General features: G+C 42.8%; 1 protein-coding gene across 1 annotated transcript in view; it reads left to right on the forward strand.

Moving 5' to 3' along the window:
• FGD3 (FYVE, RhoGEF and PH domain containing 3) overlaps positions 1-25,042 on the forward strand; it is a 429,081-nt gene that overhangs the window by 273,878 nt on the left and 130,161 nt on the right. Inside the window, exon 4 of the mRNA XM_082266526.1 lies at positions 1,564-2,143. Coding sequence (XP_082122652.1) covers positions 1,564-2,143 — 580 coding nt within the window. The remainder of the gene's footprint in view (positions 1-1,563; positions 2,144-25,042) is intronic.

The raw sequence follows: 25,042 nt of genomic DNA on the forward strand, positions 1-25,042 counted from the left end.
TGATTCACATGTACTGTGAAGTTTTATGATGATTAGTTTACTTTGAATTAGCTGTTTTGTCTGGCAAACCTGCCAAGCTGCTTTTTTGCATACCTTTCATGAGACAAACAAAATAGTTATTTTTTTGTCCCTGATGTCCTTGTTTTGCACATGCAGTCTGCTTTCTGAATGCAGGATATGGAGATTATGAATTATTGGATTATGTAGGGAACAATTGTGTTGGTCACATGACCAGAGATGTATAGTAACTAAGTAGAACTACTTCACTACTGTACTTAAGTACCGAAAGGCGGTATCTGTACTTTCCTGGAGTATAATTTTTTTCTCCTACTTCCACTTTTACTTCACTACATTTTTTCAATGATTTCAATACTTCTACTCCGATATTTTTTTTTTGTGCTGCATAGTTACTCGTTACTATTATAAAAATTACCACTGGCAGAACAGTAGTTGGCAGGTTTCATGAAGCTCAAAACATGTGTATTATCAGCGCATACGAAAATAAAAGCTACAGTATGTATAAATAAAAGCTGCATTTGAAATAATAAAACAATATGATGTTCAAACTTTTGACTTCTTTCTTTAATAACTACATAACACCGTACTTGTACTTTTACTTTCAGTACTTGAGTAGCATTTTTTTTTTCAAAACTACTGGTACTTTTACTTTCAGTACTTGAGTAGCAAAATTAAAAAAAAAAAACTACTTGCAATACTTAAGTACAAACAATGTTGAATATTTTAGTACTTCTACTCAAGTCACTTTTTGATCAAGCACTTCCACTTAAGTCACTTTTTGATCAAGCACTTGTACTTTTACTCAAGTATGGGTTTCAAGTACTTTATACAACTCTGCACATGACCAAACAACTCATCAAGTGACAGCCCATGTGCCTGGTGGGCAGATGAAGAAACAAGTATTACCTTGTAAATTTTTGAGTAGAACCTATTGTTGGGAATGTGGGGACAGAATATAAAACACAAAAAGAAGAATATTACAATGGTGAATCAAATGTGCAACTATCTAAAAGGGATAGTGTGAGAAAAATCCTGGCATTGAAGTTAACATATATTCATGTCCTTTAGAGTGCCACTAAAGGTATTTTTTTCCATTCTGGATACAGGAAGGGTGGGTTAAAACCCCTGTCAGGTTTTGTTTTGCCATCTAGGTCTCACAGGGGAGGTTTCCCTTCACTTTCTGTCCAATAGCCATAACAGGAAGAGAGAGAAAGTCCCCCAAAAGTAAGGGAATCCTGGGGTGTCACCAAAACTAATGTCCCTGTTCCAAAATTTCCCCTCTATTACTGTTTTAATGTCAACCAAAATTTTGAGGTTTTCTTTTACTTTCACTTTTATGTGATAACGGCAAACAGGACAAGAATCTCCCTAATGGGGGGGAGGCACAGACAGCAATAAAAACTGGCAGATGTTCTAATCACTTTCCATGCTGTTCAAAACTAAAAAAAAATGAGTATTGCCTTCAGTTATACTTTAAGCATTCCGTTATAATTTAAAAACTTACAATGCTTACTCCTTATAAATTTCTGCTTTGCATTTCCTCAGACAACCTACAGAACTTGTCAAACACAACCGTCTCAACTCCTATCTAAAAATGGAACCTGGCTCCGGACCTTCCAAATGCCCTTGCCCATCAAGGAAAGATTCAGCGGGTGAGGGTGGATTGTCTGCTGATGAACTGACTGGTGCGGAGGATAATGAACCTGCTATTTCTCACAATACAGACCTCTCAAGTCCCGATAATGTTAAATTTAAGGAGCTAAGTATCACTGACATCAATAACTGTGAGGAAAGCTCATCCATGCATCGAAATGGGGAACCTACCAGGGACAATGGCAATGAGGAACTTACAGTAGATCAGAACGATAATGGTAAAATTCCCAATCGAGACAGTGGTATCGACAGCCCTTCGTGTAGCGTGGTAGGGGAGGTGTTTTCAAATGAAGAGACTGTAGAGCAGAGGAAACTTACTTTACCTGTCACCACACTTGAGATAAGTAACCGTGTTTCTGTGGATCAGAAGAGGGACTCCACTCAGGATGAGGATAGTGACATGGATGAAGGAAGCAGTGAAGAACACGAAAGCACAGAATTGACAAAAACAGAAAGTATCGACACCACAAAGGTAGGTAGCTTAAATAAAACAACTAATGCCAATATAACTTTCTTAATATATTCTAGTAATGCAAGACTAATTTTATAGATGCGTGTGTGCGTGCGAGACTGTATATTGTAAGGGGTTATTGGAAGCAGTAAACCATACAATCCAAGTCCTGCACTTTTATTTAGCAAGGCAGAAAACACTGTTTCAATGGAGGAAGGCCTTATTCTGCAAGCCCATAGCATTCCTGACTAACATGTTTTCCTCCAGTGGGTTCCCCAAAATAAACCAGCAACTTGTACCTTTTAAGCCGGGTATGCACAGGCTGAATGTCGGGAAACATTTGCCAGTTCAAAATAAAACGTTCCGACATTCGGCCCGTGTGTTTGTCGGTCTGACCAAAAACCAGCATGCAACCGACTCCCGATCAGCGCTCTGAACTAATGGTGGAGAACACTGATCTAAGTGATCTGGGGGCCGTCCCCCTGTCAGAACACAACAGCTCAGCGGGAGAAATTGCTGTACTAATGTCAGATAATTAGTACAGCGTCTCCGACCGGAGCTGTTAGTGTGTACTGTTAGTGTGTACCAGGCTTTAGGTGTTGTGTCAGCCTTTTCACCAAGCAGCAGGCTGTCACAGCAGAGAATGAGTGCTCAGCATCATCAGCTCGCATATATAATAGCCTATGGACAGCTGAGTAATAATGAGGTCTGGCTACCAGATAAGATGTGGGCCTAGGAAGGGAGGTTTTATCCCACCCAAAGCTCTACAAAGCCTACGGGCTCCACCCAAACAGAACCTATTAAAATGGAAGGAAAAGCTTGCTATCAAATTGAATCCCTGCAATGAGTTACACCATACTATAACATTGATATCTTTAAATTGTGTAATTGATGTTTCTTTCTACCTTTTATTCTGTAAAACACATCCCCCTTACGTGATTTCATTGACACTGATGATATACAGGTCCAGCAGTTGTTGGGCATTACTCTTGCCTTATGGTGGCGTCATTTCTGGAAGTGATGTGCGTAGCTGGTGGATGTGAACATTGGGAGGGTTTCTATGATATCAGGAAGCTAGGCAGAAGGAATAAGGGCAGAGGCCAGGTGGGACAAGGGCATGGTCCGGCGGGATGGGGTAAGGTTGGGCCAGGGGCAGTGATGGGTGGAGTTGTGCTGCGTTCCTTACTCAGATTCCAGGAAGTGCCTATAAGCAGCCACATTCGGCTTCACAGGCATTCTGTTGTAGGTGAAGATCAGGAGGATTGCTGATTGTCTATAATCAATCAGCAATTTCGTTTATGCTTATAACAGAAATGTGATTTAACAAACATATAAGGCAAGGGAAGATTTTCATTCTTAATTGTAGTTCAACTTTAAGCTTATTATAAAGCAAAAATCATCAACCCCGGAGCCAGCCCCCTGTCCTTCCCCACACACACATTAATATAGTCACAAAAAAACTAAACCGAAGAACTGTTAAGGAAAAAGTTAAAATACTTACCTGTACACCAGGCCTCAATATTTGCTCTCTTCTGGTGCCAGATGGTATGTCCCCAATGCACACTTTAGTTTCATCCTTTGACAGCTATGTACTACTTTGTCCTGTACTGGCATTGCAGTTGGTACGAGGAAACCACCACATGCAGGAAGGAGACAGTATTTGACACATCCATTACTGTTAGACAGGAGTAGCGCCTCTAGCTCTGCAAGAGAGCAAATACTCATCACCAGCTGGACAGGTAGGTAATGAAAACTATCTTATACAGGGTTTTTTTTGTTATTCAAGTGACAGGGTCACTATACATTAGGGTTGCCACTAGGGCTGAACAATAGTCGATGTGATATCGACTATCGTTCTGCGGACGTGGGCGATATTCATATCGCCGAAGACACGATATTTAGCATTAGGCAGGGAGAAGTCGGGACTCGGGGGAGGAGGACAACTCAGTGCTGGCAGCCGATACATGCGTTTTGCTTTTGGCTGTGATCGGAACTCTGCCCCTCCAGCCCAATGCAATCCAGCCCTCCCAGCTCTGCCTCTAGTCTCCAGCCGACCATTACTCCGCCCATTGTCTCTCCTGGCTGCATCGGGGGCGCGCACGGGGGCGGGATCAGGCTGTAATGTTTTGTAAATAGATTCAATGGAGAGACAATGGGCGGAGCAGGGCGGAGTAATGGTCAGCTGGAGACTAGAGGCAGAGCTGGGAGGGCTGGATTGCATCGGGCTGGAGGGGCGGAGTTACGATCACAGCCGAAAGCAAGGGGAAACTCGTTTCTTTGGGGAAACCGATATCGACACAACAGAGTACACAACTTTCCCCTACCTGCCATGACACTTGTACACAGTAGTCAGCTCCTCCGCTCTCTCTCTCCTTCCAAGGTACACAAAGTTTCCATTGACCTAGTTTAGGAAGCAGTCTTATCTGGCCGGCTGCCCCGAATCCCCCCTTTGTCCCCGGTGTCATGTCGGGCTCTACCTCCTACCACCACTGTGAGTCCCGACTCTGCCTAATCCACATTGTCAGTGTCTTCTGCATTCCACCCAGAGAAATATTGTGATCTATATAGTTGAAAACCAAATATCGCAATTTACTTTTTTTCCCAATATCGTGCAGCCCTAGTTGCCACCATAACTTGCTTGCTTAGTATGTTGATTTTTTTCTGTTTTCTAATTAAAAAAGTAACAGTTGAGTGTGAGCACCTCATGCTTCCCGAAAAGCACTGCCTGCACCATAATAATTATGGTCTTTCATGGTCTTCAGCTGACTGCAGCTTTCATGCTAACAAAATGACATATGAGTAAGCAGTCAGCTTGCCCAGCACAGTCCATCTAAAGCTCCAGGGGTTGCCTCTACCTTGGGTGGGGAACATCCGCACACTAGATGGCTTTCCACATTTATTTTTCAAGCCGGCTTAAATGGAACCTTTCAGTAACTTGACAAATATGTTTTAAAAAATTCTGGGCATTTCATAGTATATGCCAAATAGTACCCTTTTATCGTGAAAAAGCAGCTCTTGAGCTCCAATTACGTTTTTTTGCTCAGTGTGAGGTAATGTCTTAGGTCTGCTGCAGGCAGAAGAAACTATTTCCTCAGTCTCCCCTCCCTCAATCATCAGACTGCAACATTATAATTTTGTAGCAAGTTACAAGGTAAAAACAAAGATGGCGCCATTATTCTGATGACAAAAGCACATCAAGACATTGTCAGGGAGAGTACTGTGAGCTCTGCAATGGTAAATACTTGGTAATTTCATACTTATGAATTACTTAGCATTTGTATGTATCATTAAAATATATATATCTGTATGGGGTGCATGGTTAAATAGTCCGGGCATGGCCCCTGATGATCTAGTTCTGGACCATTTGTTATTATAATTCCTGGAGGTGGCACTCGGGTTAATTGTTAATTTTTGGTTCACTTGATGGGGTTGGGAGAGTTTCTTGCATTTCCGTATGCTCTGTTTTTCTATTCTTTTATATGGATTGAATTGTATTTATATACGATAAACTTGGGGGGTGAGTGGCATGGTGTGGCCTAGGCATTGTGTATGGTTTGCTGTAGTCATCCGACAATGTTTCTTTTATTGAATGTAATGGTGTGAATTTTTCTCAATAAAGTTTTTTCTTGATTAAAAAAAAAAAAAAAAAATATATATATATATATATGATTTAGGACCTACGTCCAGATACAACATTTTCTCTACCGCCCTGGTCTATCATCTCTATGGACGTGACCCCACACACCGTTTGAAGCACTCTTCACTAGAACCATCCCACACCAAAACATGATCTCTGTAATATACGGTATTCCTCTCTCTTTCCAGACCCCCCACCAAGGGCCAGTAAAGCATGCCAAGCTTGGGAACAAGATTTAAATATGGGAATTGTCTGCTGAGGAATGGGAACGTGTTTACATGTACCTGCACAAGGGATCTATACATTTTCTCACACAAGAAAATGGTTTCAAGATCCTATCTCAATGGTACAGAACCCAGGTGAAAATACATACATTTTCCCCTAGCACCTCTCCCCAGTGCTTGCGCTGTGGTAGTAATCTGGGCACCCTTTTGCATAGTTGGTGGTCCTGATCCCGTTCTACATCCTTTTTGGAACACCATCACTACCAAGTGAACCACATATGCATTAGACTACAGTCTAGCACATTTCCTCCTTCACCACTCTTCCCTTTCTAAAAAAAAAAAAAAATCATACTTTAAATCCCTTGCAATGCATCTTGGTAATGCAGCTAGAATGTGCACATCGGCAAGCTGGGGCATTTGGGGCCCCCAACGCTTTCTGACTGAGTTAAACTTCTTCAAAGAGCTGCAGAAATGGAAGACCTTCTCCATATAGCACTTGATACCCCCTCATTTGGGCCTGTTGGCACCATTACCAAACATCAGCTGATTTCACCTGACTATTGATAAACACCTAGTAACATATATCCCAAGCTGGGGACACTTCAGGTGAACCCTCACCTATTTGACCTCTCCCACTCCCCCCCCCTTTTTTTTCTCACTCTCCCTTTCTCCTCTCCATGTAGGCCCTGATCCCCTGCATCAATAGACATAAGGCACACCTGGCGCTCATCGATCTGTTCAATGACACCTCAAATTAGGAACATAGTTCTTAGGCATAGAGTTTGGCTCTATTTGCTTATCTTGTGTGCCCTATGAGGGTCATCGAGCTTTACCAGGGCCACCATATTTTCTATAATTTCTGGTTTCTTTATATTCTCTTTTTTTTGCCAAGTTACATTCTTTTACGTTGCTTGTACATGACACCATATTGTCGTATGTATACATGGGAACGGTTACCATATCTACTGTACTCTTGTTTAATCGGTCTTGTTTCTACTCTCGTACGGAGTTCCATTTTGTTTATTGTACTGAATCTATTTTGAAAACCCTAATTTATTCTTTGTGAAGATAAAAAATATATCTGATGCTAAGTTCACTTTAACAACCACTTAAATACCATCCTGTATATATACTTTCATTACCAAGCCATGTTTTTCAGTTTTTAGTGCTGTGATAATTACTACATAACTACTACATAAAGCAAAAAAGATTTAAACATTTTGAAAAAAAAAACTGGTATTCTGACTGCCGATCACATTTCTGGAGGCCCTAAAATGCCAGGAAAGTACAAAAACCACCAAAACGACCCTTTTTTTAAGTAGACACCTAGAGTGATCAAATTTTTTGCCACAATTTTTTGGAAATTAAGAAACATTACTGGTATTAAGGTGCTTAAAAGTCACCCACTGAAGCTAAATATCCCCTCCATCTCAAATCATTGGTGGTCAGTAGAATTTTTACACCTCCACGCCCCGTCAATAGTGGTCAGTGGCACTTTGGCCTCCACTTTCCGGCACCTTAACCACTTGCCGACCGCCACAAGTACATATACTGCGGCAGTCAGCCCCTCACAGACAAAGTGACGTACCAGTACGTCACTAGCCTGTGAGGCTCTGGGGAGCGAGCGTGCGCCGCCGGAGGCGCGCTCCCGCACCCCCCCCCCCCCCCGCGCGTGTGAGCGGCGGACCCGATGTCCGCCGCTCACTCATGATCGTCCGTGACAGCGGGAGAAAGGCAGACGGCTAATGTAAACAAGCCGCCTGGCATTCTCCCCTGTGTAGGAACAGTGATCATACGGTTCTACTATGTAGGACCATTGATCATTGTTCCTACACCTCAAACCACAGAGAATCACAGTTAGAATCACGCCCCTAGGGACACACACAACCCCTTCACTACCAGTGTCATTTTACAGTAACAGTGCATATGTATAGCACTGATTACTGTAGTAATGTCACTGGTAACCCCAAAAGTGTCAAAAATGTCAGTCAAGGGTCCGATCTGTCCGCCCCAATGTCGCAGTCCCGCAAAAAAAATCGCAGATCGCCGCCATTACGCGTTAAATAAAAAAAACAACAAAAATCTTTCCCTTTGTTAGTAAACGCGATAACTTTTGCGCAAACCAATCAAAATACGCTTTTTGCGATTTTTTTTTTTTTACCAAACATAGGTAGCATAAAAGAAATTGGCCGAAAATGTTAAAAAATTTTGATTTTTTAAATTTTTTTTGGGGGGAATTTCATATAAAAAAATGTGAAAAATATTGTTATTTTTGCAAAATTGTCGCACTTTTTTTGTTTATAGCGCATGATCAAAAAATCACAGGTGATCAAATACCACCAAAAGAAAGCTCTGTTTGTGGGAAAAAAAGGACGTCAAATTCGTTTAGGTATAGCGTCGCATGACCGCACAATTGTCCGTTAAAGTCACGCAGTGCTGAATCGCAAAATACCCCCTGGTCAGGAAGGGGGTAAAATCTTCTGGGGCTTAAGTGGTTAAATCACAAGCTTTCTTCTATTGCTGCATTTCTCCACCTCTCCTTCCTTTCATCTTTCAATCAAGCTGCAATCCTCCCTCCTTTGTTGGAGGAAGCACAGGGCTGTGAAATGCAAACACGCAGGCAGTTTTCCTTATTTGTTACCACTGCTGATTGGTTGATTGGCTCTGTGCTTTTTTTCCTGGAATTCAAATGGCACGCTGACTTCCCCTGTGTATTTTCTGCAGCGCCATTTATGAACAACGCTCCACAAAATTGGATCCACCTACCCCCGCCATCTTTTGCAATATAGAAGTACTAAGGTGGTTAAAGGTTTCTCTTTTTTAATAACCTTTAAGCCTTTTTAGAGTGAGATCCAAATAAGAACCTAGATGTTTCATTAATAATAAGTCCCTTGGTTGCCAAGATTGCTTCTTTACCACAGTGTGATTAATAATAAATGTGGTTCAAAATGAATGGTAAATTGGGTTTGAAGGGTGGAGTTGTAACTAAGTCTGAGGTAAAATTGAAGTAAAGTCTTAATAGCAACAGAAAGAACATGGAATGGGAGTTTTTCTACCAGTGAATGTCTCTTCTAGAACTGGAGGGGTGAGCAAGAGTCAATTATCTGCTTCCACAAACTCATTTTCACTCTGAAAACTGATTTTCTGTGTTGAATTCTTAATCCTCAGAAGGCGTCCCACAGAATACATCTTTTACTGTGATTGCTGTATATGTTCATTTCAAATGTAATAAATAACAGGAAAATGTGCAAATGTAGTACAAAAAGCCCTGTATAATTCAGGAATATTTACAGTTTTCTCTTACGTCCTCTGACAGTCGCCGCCCACAGGTGTGTCTATGTAAATTACTTTGTTTTTAACAAGTCTTATGCCTAGCTTGCTCCTGTGGATAAGAGGTCAATACCCATTGGTGAAGACTGTATGAGTGGGCGGCGACTGTCAGAGGACTCAGAGAACGGAATTTGCAAAAATTCTGTTATTTCATAGCAATTGTTTGAAGCAAACCTGGGCTTAGTTTGTTTAGGGCAAAACAGGATTGCTTTATGGGTGTAAAATTTAACATTTTGAAAAATACGCCTATACACGCGTGAGAATACCTGCTTGTGGGGGCGGTTACACATGCATGATGTTTTCTGTCGTGTGGACTAAAATAGGCTGTGGCTCCAAGGCGCCACAACAAGAGGCAGGCGTATTTTTCCCTGTATGCTTAACTCTATGACCAAGTGCAAGAAGCCTAAAAAGCACCCCATTAAAGTGACCCTAAACTAATAATTTAAAATTATTATTAGATTTCCAGTATTTTTTCTTATAATAAAAATGTATCTTCTATCCCACGCAGCCTCTTCAGAATCTGCAAATTTATTTTATTTTTCATTTGTGACCCAACTTTCTTTTTAGAGAATTTGGGTCATTATAATCAGCTGGTGCACTCGCAGTGTTCTGATTATAAAAGCTGCTGGGTTAAAAGTATTTTACTCTTGGGGATTATCTCACAAACACTGAATTTCCTATTGCAGAGGGTGCACAAAATGTGCAGATTTCTTGGAAAATCTGTGAACTAATCTCAGAAGCAAGAAATTACATTGGGGGGGGGGGGGGGGACACCTTCTATACACCACTGGTGTACAGTATGCTTCCAGGTTGCCATATTGTTTTGAATTTTACAGACAATTACAGTGATTGCAGATTGAAAAGGAAAGGTAATTTTAACAAAATTAAACCTTTTCTAAAGCCATTTATAATTAAAACACGAAAACATGTTATACTCACCTGCTCTGTGCAATGGTATTGCACAGAGGGGCCCGAACCTCCTCTTCTGGGGTCCCCAGCAGACGATCTTGGCTCCTCCTCCTTTGTGTCTGCCCCCATAGTAAGCCACTTACTTTGGGGGGCAAATGTGCATCCCCCAGCTCACTGCTTACAGGATTTGACTGCCTAATTCTTCTGTGAGAGAAGATGCGGGGGGGGGGGGGTGGCTTGGCACATCGCTGGGTTGATACAGGACTCAGATAAATGTTTGGGGGGAGCAAAGCAAGTGGCAAAACATTTTTTATCTTCATATAGGGAATGCCATCTCTTTAAATTTCAATATGGCTTATCTAGCATATAAAACTACTTTTGAACCTCAAAAAAATCCCCCAAAAATGGGAGGTCGTCTTATACGCCGAGTATAATATCTCCAAGGTAACCTAAGTATAAGTATTACCTGTAGATCATGTAATAGGGGGGTCGTCTTATACGCCGAAAAATACCGTATTTCTTTTCTTTTTTTTACTATATGTTTTCTTCCACAAAAGTGGAGTTGTCCTTTAAATGGCCAAATGCTTGTGCACAGCTTATTCTCCATCAATGACTGGCCCTTGTATTGGTACATTAAATATTCCATATCATGTTCCTTATCTAAAATGTTTCATTATACTCTATTGTGAGAACACTGTTACAAAACCCAAATTTGCACTAACTCTGGATCTCTAATTGCTGAAAAATACAATTTACCAACATAACATTTAGATTCTTTTCAATTAAACACTTGCAAATGTTAAGTCATCCCAAGTCTCCGCAAATGTGAAGTAACGATAGAAAAATGAAGATGGATCTTTTGGCTTGAGCCAGCACTTTGTTAATCAATGGTTGTTAATGCTGTACACGCATTGAAGGTGATGCTACTAATTATAAGACACTTGCGAAGTAAACAGCCGATTAGCATAATTACTGGTATGGAAAGGCCAATGCAGTAACCTTTGAATTTACAGTCTGGTGAGCATAACCACAGAAGAACAAGTTGGGGTTCTTTTTTTTTTGCTGATTCCACTGTTTGTTCCTTTGGTCTTTTGTTTGCTGAGACGCGTATACACCTATGCTGGACACAGAAGACTCAGCTCCTGTGTAAAACTGCCCATAGATGGGTCATTTCTTTTTATTAGCCAGAGGGCTGATTAAAAAAACACTAGTGAGGTGGATTGTGGAATCTTTCCCGCTGTACTATTAAATTCTAACAGCGGGGACCCCCCAGTGTCAGAATATACTGATCAGGGCTGCAGCCGTTGATCAAATGAAAAATTTCCAAAACCCCGTTCAGTCAAGGGGGGACCGCAATAGATGGATCGAAGTTTGGCCGGTCCTCGGTGAACCGGCAAGTTGCAATTCATCTATGGCCATCTTAACCACTTTAGCTCCGGAAGGTTTTACCCCCTTAATGACCAGGCCATTTTTTGCAATTCGGCACTGCGCTAATTTAATGAAAAATTGCACAGTTGTGCGACACTGTACCCAAATACAATTAGATTTTTTCCCCCCAAAAATAGAGCTTTCTTTTGGTGGTATTTGATCACCTCTGCGGTTTTTAGATTTTGCGCTATAAACAAAAAAAAAGCGACAATTTTGAAAAAAACACCATATTTTTTACTTTCTGCTATAAAACATTCCCAATAAAAAAAATTATCAGTTTAGGTCAATTTGCATTCTGCTACATATTTTTGGTAAAAAAAAAAAATCCCAAAAAGCGTATTTTAATTGGTTTGCGCAAAAGTTATAACGTTTGCAAACTACGGGATAGATTTTTGGAATTTTTAGTTATTTTTTGTTTTTATTAGTAATGGCGGAGATCAGCGACATTGCAGCAGACAGATCGGGCCCCTAACTGTCATTTTTGACACTTCTTTGGGGACCAGTGACATTAATACAGTAATCAGTGCAAAATATTATGCACTGTTACTGTATAAATGACACTGGCAGGGAAGGGGTTAATACTGGGGGTGATCAAAGGGGTTAATGTGTACCTAAGTATGCTTACTAACTGTGTGGGGGAGGAAGGTTCTGTGACAGGCACAGAGAGATCGAAGTTTCAGCTTAGCTGAAACTTCTGATCTTTCCCTGCCTGTCTGACAGAAGACTTGCCTGCTTTGTTTACATAAGCAGGCGGGTCTTCTGTCAGTTTGTCTGACGATTGGGGGAGGCTTGCGGCAATCGCCGCCGCTCCTCCCAAAGCCTAGTCTAAACAAAGCGGGAGCCCCGCCGAGACCTCGTGCACGAAATCGCATAGTACTACGTGATTTCGCACAGCCGAACCGCCCTGCCGCAGTAATACTACGGTGGGCGGTCGGCAAGAGGTTAAACTACAACTAAAGGCAAATCTTTTTTTCTTTCAGTTTTGGATAGAGTCAAGAGGGGTTAAACCGCTTGACCATTTTTATTGCTGCCCTCCTTAAGGAGATTCACCCAATCTATTTGTCCTGTTTACCATTATCATTGAAAGTGATGTAAAAAGAGAATACCACATTTTGGGTTGTCTCCAGAAAGTAATAGAGGGGAAATCTTCCAATGGGGACACTAGTTCTGGTGACCTGGGGGGTCCCCAAGGTTCATTTGCAGGGATTTCCTCCAACTTCCTTTCTGGCTGTGGGACAGGAAGTAAAGGGAAATCTCACCAATGGGACAAAAAAAATTATGTTGAAAGTAAATCTGGCAGGGGTTATAAGCCTCCCTTACACTATCCAAAATGAAAATAAAATACAATTTGCCTATAGTTCTAGTTTAAAGGCTAGGTTCACTAACCCATGTTTTTAAAAAAACACCCACAGCAGCTGCATTTTGGGGTAGGTGATCCTGCCCACCCCTGAATACCTTTTTGTTTTTTGTTTTTTTCTCAAAGAGGCTAGTTTGCCACAAACACGAGACAAGGGTTTAACAGCAGTTGCAGCTTGGCACATTGACTTGAATGGCTGAGTTTGACCAGTGGTTCCCCCTGCGGCATATGAGAACCTTCTGTTGCTGTATTTTAGACTTTAGGTTTGCAGTCAGGAGTCGCCTGGTTGTAGTTCTAGGTATAGCTTTTGTTATGTTAGCACAAGTAAGTATACATTTAGGAGTAAATAAGAGCGTGGCACACTTAGCATATGTAAAACAAGGTAGCGCTAATATGATAAAAATTATCAGAGGCTTCTGATGACGTCAATTTGATGACGAAACGTGGACCTTACGTCGGACGACAGAAAGCCTATACTGCGGTCTTTGCAGATTTTGTTTACATGCCAGCTTTTCATGGGTTTTATGTAAATTCATCTCTTAATAAACTTTATTTGCTTTGGGAAATACTTCACTATTCCAGTCTCCTTTTGTTCTGAGGTATTTAATCTTCAAACTAAGCTGGAATCGCCCGTTCATTACTTGTCTGGTATCATTACTGCCGAATACTTGCCACCAATGCCTTACATGACCGCTCTATAATTTCAGGGTCATGTCTATCCGGTAAACAGTTTGAAATACCCATGGGGTGACCGCTGCATCTCATATACCTCTACTCACTGGTGCTGGACGTACTTTCCCTTCACTTTTATATGGACTTTTATGTATAAATATTCCACCTCTAATATTTGACGTTGGATGTGTTTTTTCTTTTTATTAGATTATGGACTTGTATTGTCGTCATTTTTATCATATTGGCGCTACCCTGTTTTACATTATAATTTTGGGTGTGTAATCTTACCTTTATGGTTGGCTGCCTTCCAATTAAATTGTTCTGTATGTAGTGTGTTTCAAGCGCAAAATATTTTCTCACACTTAGCATATGTGACAATCGGAGCGGATCATTTTTAACCACCCCCTCTTTTTTTCATAATCATCATGCACTGAAACCTATAATAATAGTGTCATTAGTGGTCAGTAGAAGAAGGACCCTTAATGGTGAAAACAGCCTTCTTACACTGGAGATCAATGGAAAGAATGTCCTATTACTTTGGTTCTGAGTTCAGAGGTGGTCAGTGTAATGCCCTCTTATTTGGTGATAATGGTCACTGGTCCCATACCTAGCCTCTTGATGTTTGAGCTGGAACTGTACAGGCTCCGTCAGGTGGGTGATCAACCCACCAATGCCCAATGCTCCAGTACTCCTAGTAAACTTTGGAGGAATCCTGTTTGAAAAAGACCAAACTAGTTGGGTAAAGCACCAATATAACAAAAAGTGGTTTTGAAGTCAGAGGCACTGTTTTCTGAGAATCTTATTTTTGTCCATGCTAGTGCCATCCATAACAGGCCATGGATGTCCAGTATGGTCTGACAGCATAAAGCAGTAATAACATTTTAGAAAGTTTTAGATAAAAATGTATACAGGAAGTCCTCTACATATGAACCTTCCAGTTGCAAGCTTTTAAAGATGCAAACATATTTGCACAGTTCGTTTTAGTTTACCCTAGCAGGCTGAGTGAAAAAAAAAAACTGACAGATCACGTACCAACCCAGGCAATGTTGGTGCAGCGATCTCCCCAGCAGTGCTATTGTGTTATAACAGGGGGAACCCCCCCCCCCCCCCCCGGCCAGAACACACTGATCAGTGCTCGCAGCCTTTGAAACTCTGTAAGTTGGACTTTACGAATGATTTCACAGGAGTAACACAGAACTATATACAGTAAGTGACTTACTGTATATAGTTCAGACGTTCAGAAGTCCCTAGGAAAGCAATTACGTTCCCCTGCATAAAAATACATGCAAAACCAAAACTTTTTATTTAGGTTCTATAGTGAGGAAGTGTTCACATATCTGTCAGTTGTTTTTTTTTTTTTTTTTTGCGGTCTATGGAGATTCACCATCTTTATGTGTTCTGGTGACCATTTTCTCAGGTATAGAAAGTGATGAGAATTTTTAAAGTTGTCATAAAAACAGGAGGTGAGGGATAATCATCCAATGGGGACACCGGTGTCGGTGACAATTGGCAGAAAGTAGATTTCCCTCCTTTTTGAAAGATTTTCTCTTACTTGCAGACAGTACATTTATTATATTTATTTTGCACAGGTATTTATAAAGCACCAACAATTTATGCAGCACTTTACCCAACAGTACATTAAAGCTGTAGTATACTGCAAAAAAAAAAAACAAAATAAAATCTTTCCCCTGCAAGTTTAAGGAGTTGTAAAGGCAGAAGGTTTTTTTTATCTTAATGCATTCTATACATTAACCACTTGCCGACCTGGCCATAGTGGAATTAGGGTTACAGCGCAGTCAGGTTATTCTGGGAGGGAGTACTATGTCGTCCTCCCAGAATCGCGCTTCCCGCATGCCCCCTGGGGTGCGCACACGGAATTTCCCTTGCTCGCTGGGTCCCGGGGACCTGGCGTATCAAGGATCATGGTAAAGGGCCTATGACAGCGGCCCTTTACCACGTGATCGCTCCGTCCAATGACCCAAACCAGTGCATGTCCGGTTCATTTCTCTCCTCTCCTCACACACTGTACACAACGATCGGTACAGCGTGCGAGGAGAGGAGAGAAACTGCAGCTGCACCCATCCTCTGCCTCCTCCATACCTCAATTATGCCCATCCGTGCCTCATCCATGCTTCATCCGCGCCACATCCCTGCCTCATCCATGCCACATCCATGCCTTATCCATGCCACATCCATACCCGTCCGTGCCACATCCATGCCTCATCTGTGCACCCCCATGCCACCACAGTGCTCATCCGTGGCTCATCCATACAACATCCATGCCACATCAGTGCTCATCCATGGCTCATCCATACAACATCCATGCTCATCCATGCCACATCAGTGCTCATACATGCCATGCCAGTGCTCATCCGCTCATCCATGCCACGTCAGTGCTCATCCGTGCGACATCCATGCCACATCAGTGTTCATCAATTCCATGTCATTGCTCATCCGTGCCACATTCATGCCATGTCAGTGCTCATCCGTGCCACATCAGTGATCATCTGCGCCACATCCGTGCCACGTCAGTGCTCATCCATGCCACATCCATGCCACGTCAGTGCTCATCTGTGCCACATCCATGCAACGTCAGTGCTCATCTGTGCCACATCAATGCTCATCCGTGTCACATCCGTGCCACATCAGTGCTCATCCGTACCACATCAGTGCTCATCCGTGCCACATCCATGCCATGTCAGTGCACATCCATGCCATGTCAGTGCTCATCCGTGCCACACCCATGCCTCGTCAGTGCTCATTCGTGCCAAATCCATGCCATGCCAGTGCTCATCGGTGCCACATCACTGCTCATCCATGCCACATCCATGCCATGTCAGTGCTCATCCGTGCCACATCTGTGCCACATCAGTGCTCATCAATGCCACATCATTGCTCATTCGTTCCACATCCATGCCACATCAGTGCTCATCCGTCCTACATCAGTGCTACTACAGTGCTTATCCGTGCCCTACAGTGCCTCACAATATTATAATGGGAAGTCAGGAAATGACAGTGCTCCCTGAATGTTGGGCCTATGTTTGTGGCCAGGCTGTGCAAAAGTGTCACACATGCGGTATTGCCATACTCAGGAGGAGTAGCAGAATGTATTTTGAGGTGCAATTTTTGCTATGTACATGCTATGTGTTAGAAATATCTTATAAATGGGCAACTTTGTGTAAAAAATTTTCTTTCCACAATTATGATTAAATAACCAAAAGAAAGCTCTGTTTGTGTGAAAAAAGGACTAAAATTTCATATGGGTACAGTGTTGCATGACTGAGTATTTGTCGTCCAAAATGTGAAAGCAATGAAAGCTGAAAATTGGTCTAGTTAGGAAGGGGGTTTAAGTGCCCAGTGGGTAAGTGGTTAAGATGAAAAAAAAAACCTTCTATGTTCAGGAGCCCCCCTAATACCTACCCGAGCCCATCTCTATCCAACGATGTTGCAGGAGTTTCTCAGCTGCCCAAGAAAGCAGAGCGGAACGATTGGCTTCCACTGCTGTCAATCAGGAGAGAGGGGGGGGGGTGGGGCTGGGTCACGGCTCCATGTCTGAATGGACACACGGAGCTGTGACTCGGCTTGGGTGCCCCCCAAGCAGCTTGCTGTGGGTGTACTCGACAGGAGGGAGGGGCCAGGAGCACAGAAGAGGGACCCGAGAAGAGGAGGATCCGGGCTGCCTCGTGCAAAACGAACTGCACAGAAGAGGTAAGTATGACATGTTTGTTATTTAAAAAAAAAAAGAAAAAAATGAGACTTTATAATCACTTAATCACTTTAAGAGCATAATGTACTAGTATGTTTCACATGCTAGCACATTATGAAAGACTTGCCTTAAAACTAAGCCCTTCAGCAGCGTGCTGACAGAGATTCCATCTTTACCTGATCTTTCTTCTGGGTTGGCTGGGTCCAGCCATTTGAATGACTGAGCTTTGATGATGTCACTCCCACACCTATGCGTGGTTGTCAAGGCCACGGCACAGCTCTCTCGAACATCATGCTGTCCAATAGGACTGCAGTGCACATGCGCCGGTGACTTCACCAGCTGCTACTAAAGTAAATATTTCCTAAACAGTGCACATTTAGGAGATATTTACTGTACCTATAGGCAAACCTTATTATTGGCTTACTTGTAGGTATACTGTAAATAAGTGGCATTTACTATCTCTTTAGCATCATCCCTGCCCTCAAAAAAGTTAGGTCTCTAACTGCATTCATACTAGGGTGAATTTGGAATGTGCTAGGAAACTCGCTCAAGCACAGAGAGAACATGCAGATACTGTTCTGACCAGGATTCCAACCAGGGACAACAGTGCTTCAAGTCAGAAGTGCAAGCCACTAAGCCACAGTGGGACATTAGGAGAAGTAGGGCCAAAGCATTTTTGGCCCTACTTCTCTTCTAGGTAACAGGAGTGCACTTACTTGTGCTCTCCTATGACCCACTATCAGTCGACAGTGGGCTGAGACTCATTGTTGGCTGACATCACTGTGGCCGGCTGGGCCTAACTTCAATCCACCAAAATATCTAATTGGCAGCAAGCTCAGCCTTTCAGCTGAGGGCTGAAAGCCTGATCCAGCTGCTCCCACCCTCTCTCCAACCTGGCATTACAGTGAGCGCTGGAGGGGCAAAGCAGAGAGGGGTGACTGACAGTCACTGCTTTCAACTTCAAGCAGACAAAGAACTGAGCGATCAACAGTCATGTGACCGCTCATTTGCAGGATAAGAGCGGGGGGGGGGGGGCAGCTGCAGCATCAGACTGATGCTGCTGTCAATTCTGACATTTGTATGTAATCAGACAATTCCGGTTTGACCTAACACCAGAGTTGGATCATCCAAAAGGCAACCCGGACAGAAGCCTAGAGCCAGGTGGATGGTAAGGGGGCCCAACTACAACCTTTGTGCTCCTCAGAAAAACCAAAACCAGAAGATAACACAGTTAGTCAAAGCTTTATTCCCTACTTGTCACTTCACATGAGTATGCACTTGTAAGTAGTTGGTGTTTGATGGAGTGGGCCATATGCATACAGACAATGCAAATAGGGTGGCAAAACGCTACCTTGCTCAGGGCAACCCTGAAATAGCTGAAAATTAAAGGAGGTGTTTGCATGGTTATGAAAACACATACCTATATATTCACACACTGCTAATCTTGAGTGCAATGGATTTAACATACATCTATATATTGATCAGAGAGCAAGCATTCTGCCCAGGGACATGCAGTCTGGGTAGGCAGTAGCTCAGAAATCTGGGGGGTAGGTAGCCAAAGTCCTACCCCACTACTGGTCAAAATGTGAGGCACCCGGGACCTATGGTCCTGGAGATACGGGGCTCCTTGTGCAGCCTGTCAGAAGCTACACACAGCGCGGCCAGTTTAAATTCAAGATGGCACACGTTGTTTGCAGCACACTGAGAGGATGAGCTCACAGTGCCTCTGACAAACAGAGACAACTGAGCTCAATGGACAGCTTGGAGCCTTGGACCAATGGTAAAGCACCATTGGTCCAAGTTGTCCAATAAAAATGCTGCAGTGGAGGCTCTCCTCTCACTGCAGTGTCATAGAAAGGGGCATGCCTAAAAGAGAAATATTCCCTCCCAGCCCTCTTAACTACAAGGAAAAAACATGGGTTTATAGGTATAAGGTTTACCCATAATCCTATGTTTTTCTTACACAGTTAAGAAGGAGAATCTGCTGCTGCTGAAAAGGTACTTTTTTTAAAGCGGTTGTAAACCTAAAAAAAAAAAAAAACCCTGCAAGACAAAGGCATAATGAGCTAGTATCGCATACTAGCTCATTATGAAATACTTACCTTAGAACGAAGCCCTGACACGGACCCCCGGACACCGCTGTGGGAGCTGACATGATCCCTCTGCGTCTCTTCCGGTTTTGGCGGCTCCGGCACTGTGATTGGCCGAAGCGGCGATGACGTCATGCGCGGGAATCATTTTCCGGCAAGCTCCCGGCAAGGAAAGCTGAAGGTCCGCCGGACCTTCAGAGCGCGTGAGTGGCTGCATGCAGTGCAAATATCTCCTAAACCGTGCCTGTTTAGGAGATATTAATTGTACCTACAGGTAAGCCTTATTATAGGCTTACCTGTAGTTAAAAGTGGAAAAAAGCGGTATACTACCGATTTAAATTCAAGCAAAAAAATATATACTATTAGGCTATAACATAATCATTTATTATTTATCTATTTGCTGTGAAATTACTGGTTACAACTTCAATAATTTGTCCGTTAAGCCTTAAGCCTTAGGCTTAAGTACGTTTTTTTTAAATCTAGTAAATTACCTTAAAAACAATATATAATATTTGTATATTACTTACTTAACCACTTGCCAACCAGGCCAATTCTGACACTTCTCTCATACATGTAAAAAACATAATTTTTTTGCCAGAAAATTACTCAGAACCCCCAAACATCATGTATGTTTTTTTAGTTGGACTGTTTCACTGTTTTACCCCTTGTTTTAATTTTCCCTGCATGTCCATTTTTAGTAAATAACCCTTTATAGTTTGCTTGTTAATTACTGAATATTACTGTTATATTTCTGGCTTCAGAAAATAAAGAAACATGTTTTATTTTTCTACACTCGTTATTGTCATTTTTGCTAGTCATATTGTTTCCAGCATCAACAAAATGGGTGACTGGAAAACATCTTAAAGCGGAGTTCCGGCCACAAAATCGACATAGCCGATTTTGGGCCATCCGCTTGCTATAGCTCAAATGAAAAAGAAATGGGTAGTTACGATTTTTTTTTTTTTTTACTTACCTTGTAATTGCAGAAAAATATACTCACCTTTCTTCCACTTCCTCCCTTCGGCGGCCGCGGCCCGCGCCGTCACTTCCGCTTTGCAATGATTCCTGGGAGCTGAACGTCATCGCTCCCAGGAATCAAATGCGCCTGCACCGGCCCCGACGTCAGTTCCGGTGTAGGCGCGTCATTCCTTGCTAAACAGCTTCTGGGCATGCCCAGAAGCTGTGCAGGGATGACACTGCAGACCCAGAAGTGACGGCGGGGCCGGCGCAGTGCATCGTGGGACGGAAGAGGACACAGAAGAGGACGCGCTGGCTTCAAGCTGCCCACACCTGAGATGGCAGCGCTGGAGAAGAAAGTTTAAAAGTAAGTATTTCTTCTTGCAGGTAAGTGCGAACCGGGACAGGTCAGAGGCTATCCATTGTGGAATGTACTAGCCCTGACTGTCCCGGGGGTATGTTCTTTGAAATTTTTTTTCTGTGGCCGGAACTCCGCTTTAAAGGGGCAGCGTTTGTAAATGTTTTATTAACCAGTTGCCGACTGCGCACAGTATATTTACTGCGGCAGTCAGCCCCGGCCAGGCAGAGTGACGTAGGTCTACGGCGCTCGCCTGTCACTGGGATTGGAGCCAATAGCGGGCGAGCGCGCGCCCGCTGCGGTGCGCGCCTGCCTCGGCTCGTTCAGGAAGTAGTGCGGGCGTGTGACCGGCGGACCCAATGTCCGCCGGTCACTCGCCGATCGTCGATACAGCGGGAGAATGGCAGAGCGGCTTATGTAAACAAGCCGCCTGTCATTCTCCCCTGTGTAAAAATGAAGATCAGATGGTTCTACTATGTAGAACCGTTGATCTCTGTTTTTACACCAATAGCCATGTCCCACTACAGTTAGAAGCACGCCCCTAGGACACACTTAACCCCTTCCTGTCCAATACAGTTAACCCATTCCCTGCCAGTGTCATTTTTGCAGTAACAGTGCATATATATAGCACTAATTACTGCAGTAATGTCACTGGTACCCCCAAAAGTGTCAAAAATGTCAGTCAAGGGTCCGATCTGTCCGGCGCAATGTCGCAGTACCGCAAAATAAATCGCAGATCGCCGCCATTACTCGTTAAAAAAAAAACACCAAAAATGACAAAAATCTTTCCCTTTGTTAGTAAACGCGATAACTTTTGCGCAAACCAATCAAAATACGCTTTTTGCAATTTTTTTTACCAAACATATGTAGCATAAAACAATTTGGCCGAAAATGTTAAAACATTTTGATTTTTACATTTTTTTGGGGGGGAATTTCATATAAAAAAAAGTGAAAAATATTGTTATTTTTGCAAAATTTACGCTCTTTTTTTGTTTATAGCGCATGATCAAAAAATCGCACAGGTGATCAAATAACACCAAAAGAAAGCTCTGTTTGTGGGAAAAAAAGGACGTGAAATTCGTTTAGGTACAGCGTCGCACGACCGCGCAATTGTCCGTTAAAGTCACGCAGTAAAAAATCGCAAAAAACCCCCTGGTCAGGAAGGGGGTAAAATCTTCCGGGCTTAAGTGGTTAAATGAGTAGAACTGCAATCGCCTTCATAATGAGACTTGAATACGTAACTTGTGAATACAGTATGTAACCTGTATGTATCTTGCTCTGATGATAGCCAGTCCCACACCAGCCACTGACCTCGCCGCACGTCCCTGATTCTGCCATATTCTTTTACTGATCTTGCTATAGTGTACAGAACATCATCTTTGCTTCTCATCAAATAGTTCTGTGTCTGTGGTTATAACTTGTGGAAACATGCTAGATTCTATATTTCAGCTTCTTCAGTCAAAGTTCCTCTTTAAAATAGTTGACTGAGAAGCTAACTACGTTTATGTAAGGTTTCTTCCCCATTTTTCTTAGCTTCAGTCAAGTATACTCAATATCTTCCGCTTCAGATAATTAAAAGGCAAAATACGCAGTTAGCGTGGATGCATGTGAACTCTCATCTGCCAAAATATTTCTAATTCTGTTCAGTTGCTCTCACATTTCATTAAACAGATGTGTTTTTGACATCACTTTTCAAATCCCACATCTGTGAATCTTGCTGTTATTTCAATTGCTACAGTCTGCTTATTGCGCTATGAATGAGCTGTGATACAGTAATAAGGTCCTTTCTTCAAAGCCCAACTCTAGGCTAATTTTTTAAAGGTCCCCCAGCAAGGGATTAACCACTTGCTGACCTTCCGCCGCAGATATACTGCGGCAGGCTGGCTCAGCTGCGTGAACAGCCATACCTGCACACGCCCCTCCATTAGGCAGTGGGGAAGCAGATCCACAAGGCCGGGGGCTGTGATTGCCCCCAGGCACCCGCGATCGCTCCCTTGGAGAGAGAACAATGGTGTGCTGGTCTTTGGAATGAACACAGAGCGCCTGTGATCCTCCTAATTAGGAACACAGGTCTCTGTGTTGATTTCACAAGCCCATCCCCCTCACAGAAAACACCCCCTAGGCCTACACTTAACCCTTTGATCGCCGCTGAGTTAACCCCTTCCCTGCCAGTGTCATTATTACAGTAACAATGCATATATTTAGCACTGATTACTGTAGTAATGTCACTGGTCCCCCCAAAAATGTCAGTTAGGGGTCCAATCTGTCCGCCGCAACGTCGCAGTCCCGGTAAAAATCGCTGATCGCTGCCATTACTAGTAAAAAAAAAAAAAATTTAAATGACATAAATCTTTCCCCTAGTTTATAGATGCGATGACTTTTGCGCAAACCAATCAAAAAACACTTATTGGGATTTTTTTTACCAAAAATATGTAGCAGAATACAAATTTGCCTAAAATTATAAAAAAATATATTTTTTTTTTACCTTTTTTTTAATGAGAATGTTATATAGCAGAATGTGAAAAATATTGTTTTTTTTTTTTCCAGAATTGTCACTTTTTTTTATAGCGCAAAAAATAAAAATCGCACAGGTGATCAAATACCACCAAAAGAAAGCTCTATTTGTGGGAAAAAAGGACATCAGTTTTTTTGGGTACAGCGACGCACGACCATGCAAAAGTCTGTTAAAGTAATGCAGTGCCGAATCGCAAAAATTGGCCTGGTCATTAAGGGGGTAAAACCTTTCAGTCCAGAAGTGGTTAGAGCAATAAAGCTTCTCTACTCACTTGCTCTCCTGTGCTGTCCCTGGTAGTAATGCCTTTCCACCAATAGATGTCCTCAGTCTTTTGGGTTGAATGATGCCCAGCAGGACGTCTTATGAGCGCAGGGTGTTATGAACCCCTCCACCTGACCTGCATTTATAGTGTAATGCTTCAGAGAGCAGTGCCCATGTGATAACTTCACCACCACTCTCTACATCTGGGTTTCTCAACCAGGGTTCCTCCAGAGGTTGCTGGGGGTTCCTTGAGCAATGAGCAATTTCTGCCTCTCAGATAAGTTTCTACTGAACCCATTGATCTTTTTAATTATCTATAAGGGGGTGATTCTTCCTAATGACCACAAGTGTAAAAAGCATTCTTCCCACTGACCATCACACACTAATGCACAGGTGTCAAACACAAGGCCCGCGGGCCGAATGCGGCCCCCCAGGCCATTTCATGTGGCCCTCGCACCTCTCATGCAGCTGTGGCAGTCCCCTTGTCTTTGCCCCCACCTTTTCTCTGTAGTCGGCAGCAGAAAGGACAGAACTCCTTTGCCAGATCCTGCAGTACTCTGTGCAGCTGCAGAAAGGCTTGTCTTTGCCCCCCCTCCTCCTCCTCAGCAGTCCGCATCAGAGAGGGGGGGCAGAACTCCTCCTACAGATCCTGCACCTCTCTGTGTAGCCGCAACACCACCTTGTCTCTGCCTCCCCTGACTCCAGCCCTTCTCTGGTTCTTTTCCAGACCCTGCACTTCTTCCCAGATCCTCCCTCTGATAAGGGGGTGCATTGTGATGTAAGGGTGTAAGGGGGCGTGGGGTGCTCTGGACATCTAATCTTACAGATATAACCGGCCCTTTGAGGGAAACCATAATGCTGATGCGGCCCGCGATGGAAGTGGAGTTTGACACCCCTGCACTAATGTATCATGAGTTGTACATAAAGTAATTTTTAGCAGGGGTTCCCTGAGACTGGAAAGCTATTTCAGGGGTTCCTCTGTGTTGAAAAGGTTAAGAAAGGCTGCCCTACATCATTGAACAGTTGTGGAAAAGAGGCGAAGAGTACCCTGAACATCATGTGACTAGGCTGAAGAACTCTTAAAAAAGTGGATGGATGGAAAACAATTAGATTTATATTAATTGGCTAGATTCGTCCTTCTGTACTGATGACTGTTGTCACCAAGAAAGAAAGTGTTTGGAAATCGAAAATGTTATAGTTGTCACCAGAACAAAAGGTTTAGGGAGGGTCTTCAAATGAGGACACATATTCTGGGGACAACTGTCTAAAAGGGGAATTCTCCTCATTTTGGGAGATTTCCTCTAACTTCCTGTGCATCTCTAGGACAGAAAGTGAAGGGAAATGGAATTAGTGATACATTATAGTAGAATAGTACATAGACAGCAAATAGTATTTTCAGTCTTCCCTACAGTATTGAAAACAATAAAATAAAGTTTTGGCTATACGTACACTTCACATGACCCTTTGATTGAATCG

Source organism: Pelophylax lessonae (genome assembly GCF_965119305.1).
Source record: "Pelophylax lessonae genome assembly, chromosome: 8".
Taxonomy (NCBI): Eukaryota; Metazoa; Chordata; class Amphibia; order Anura; family Ranidae; genus Pelophylax; species Pelophylax lessonae.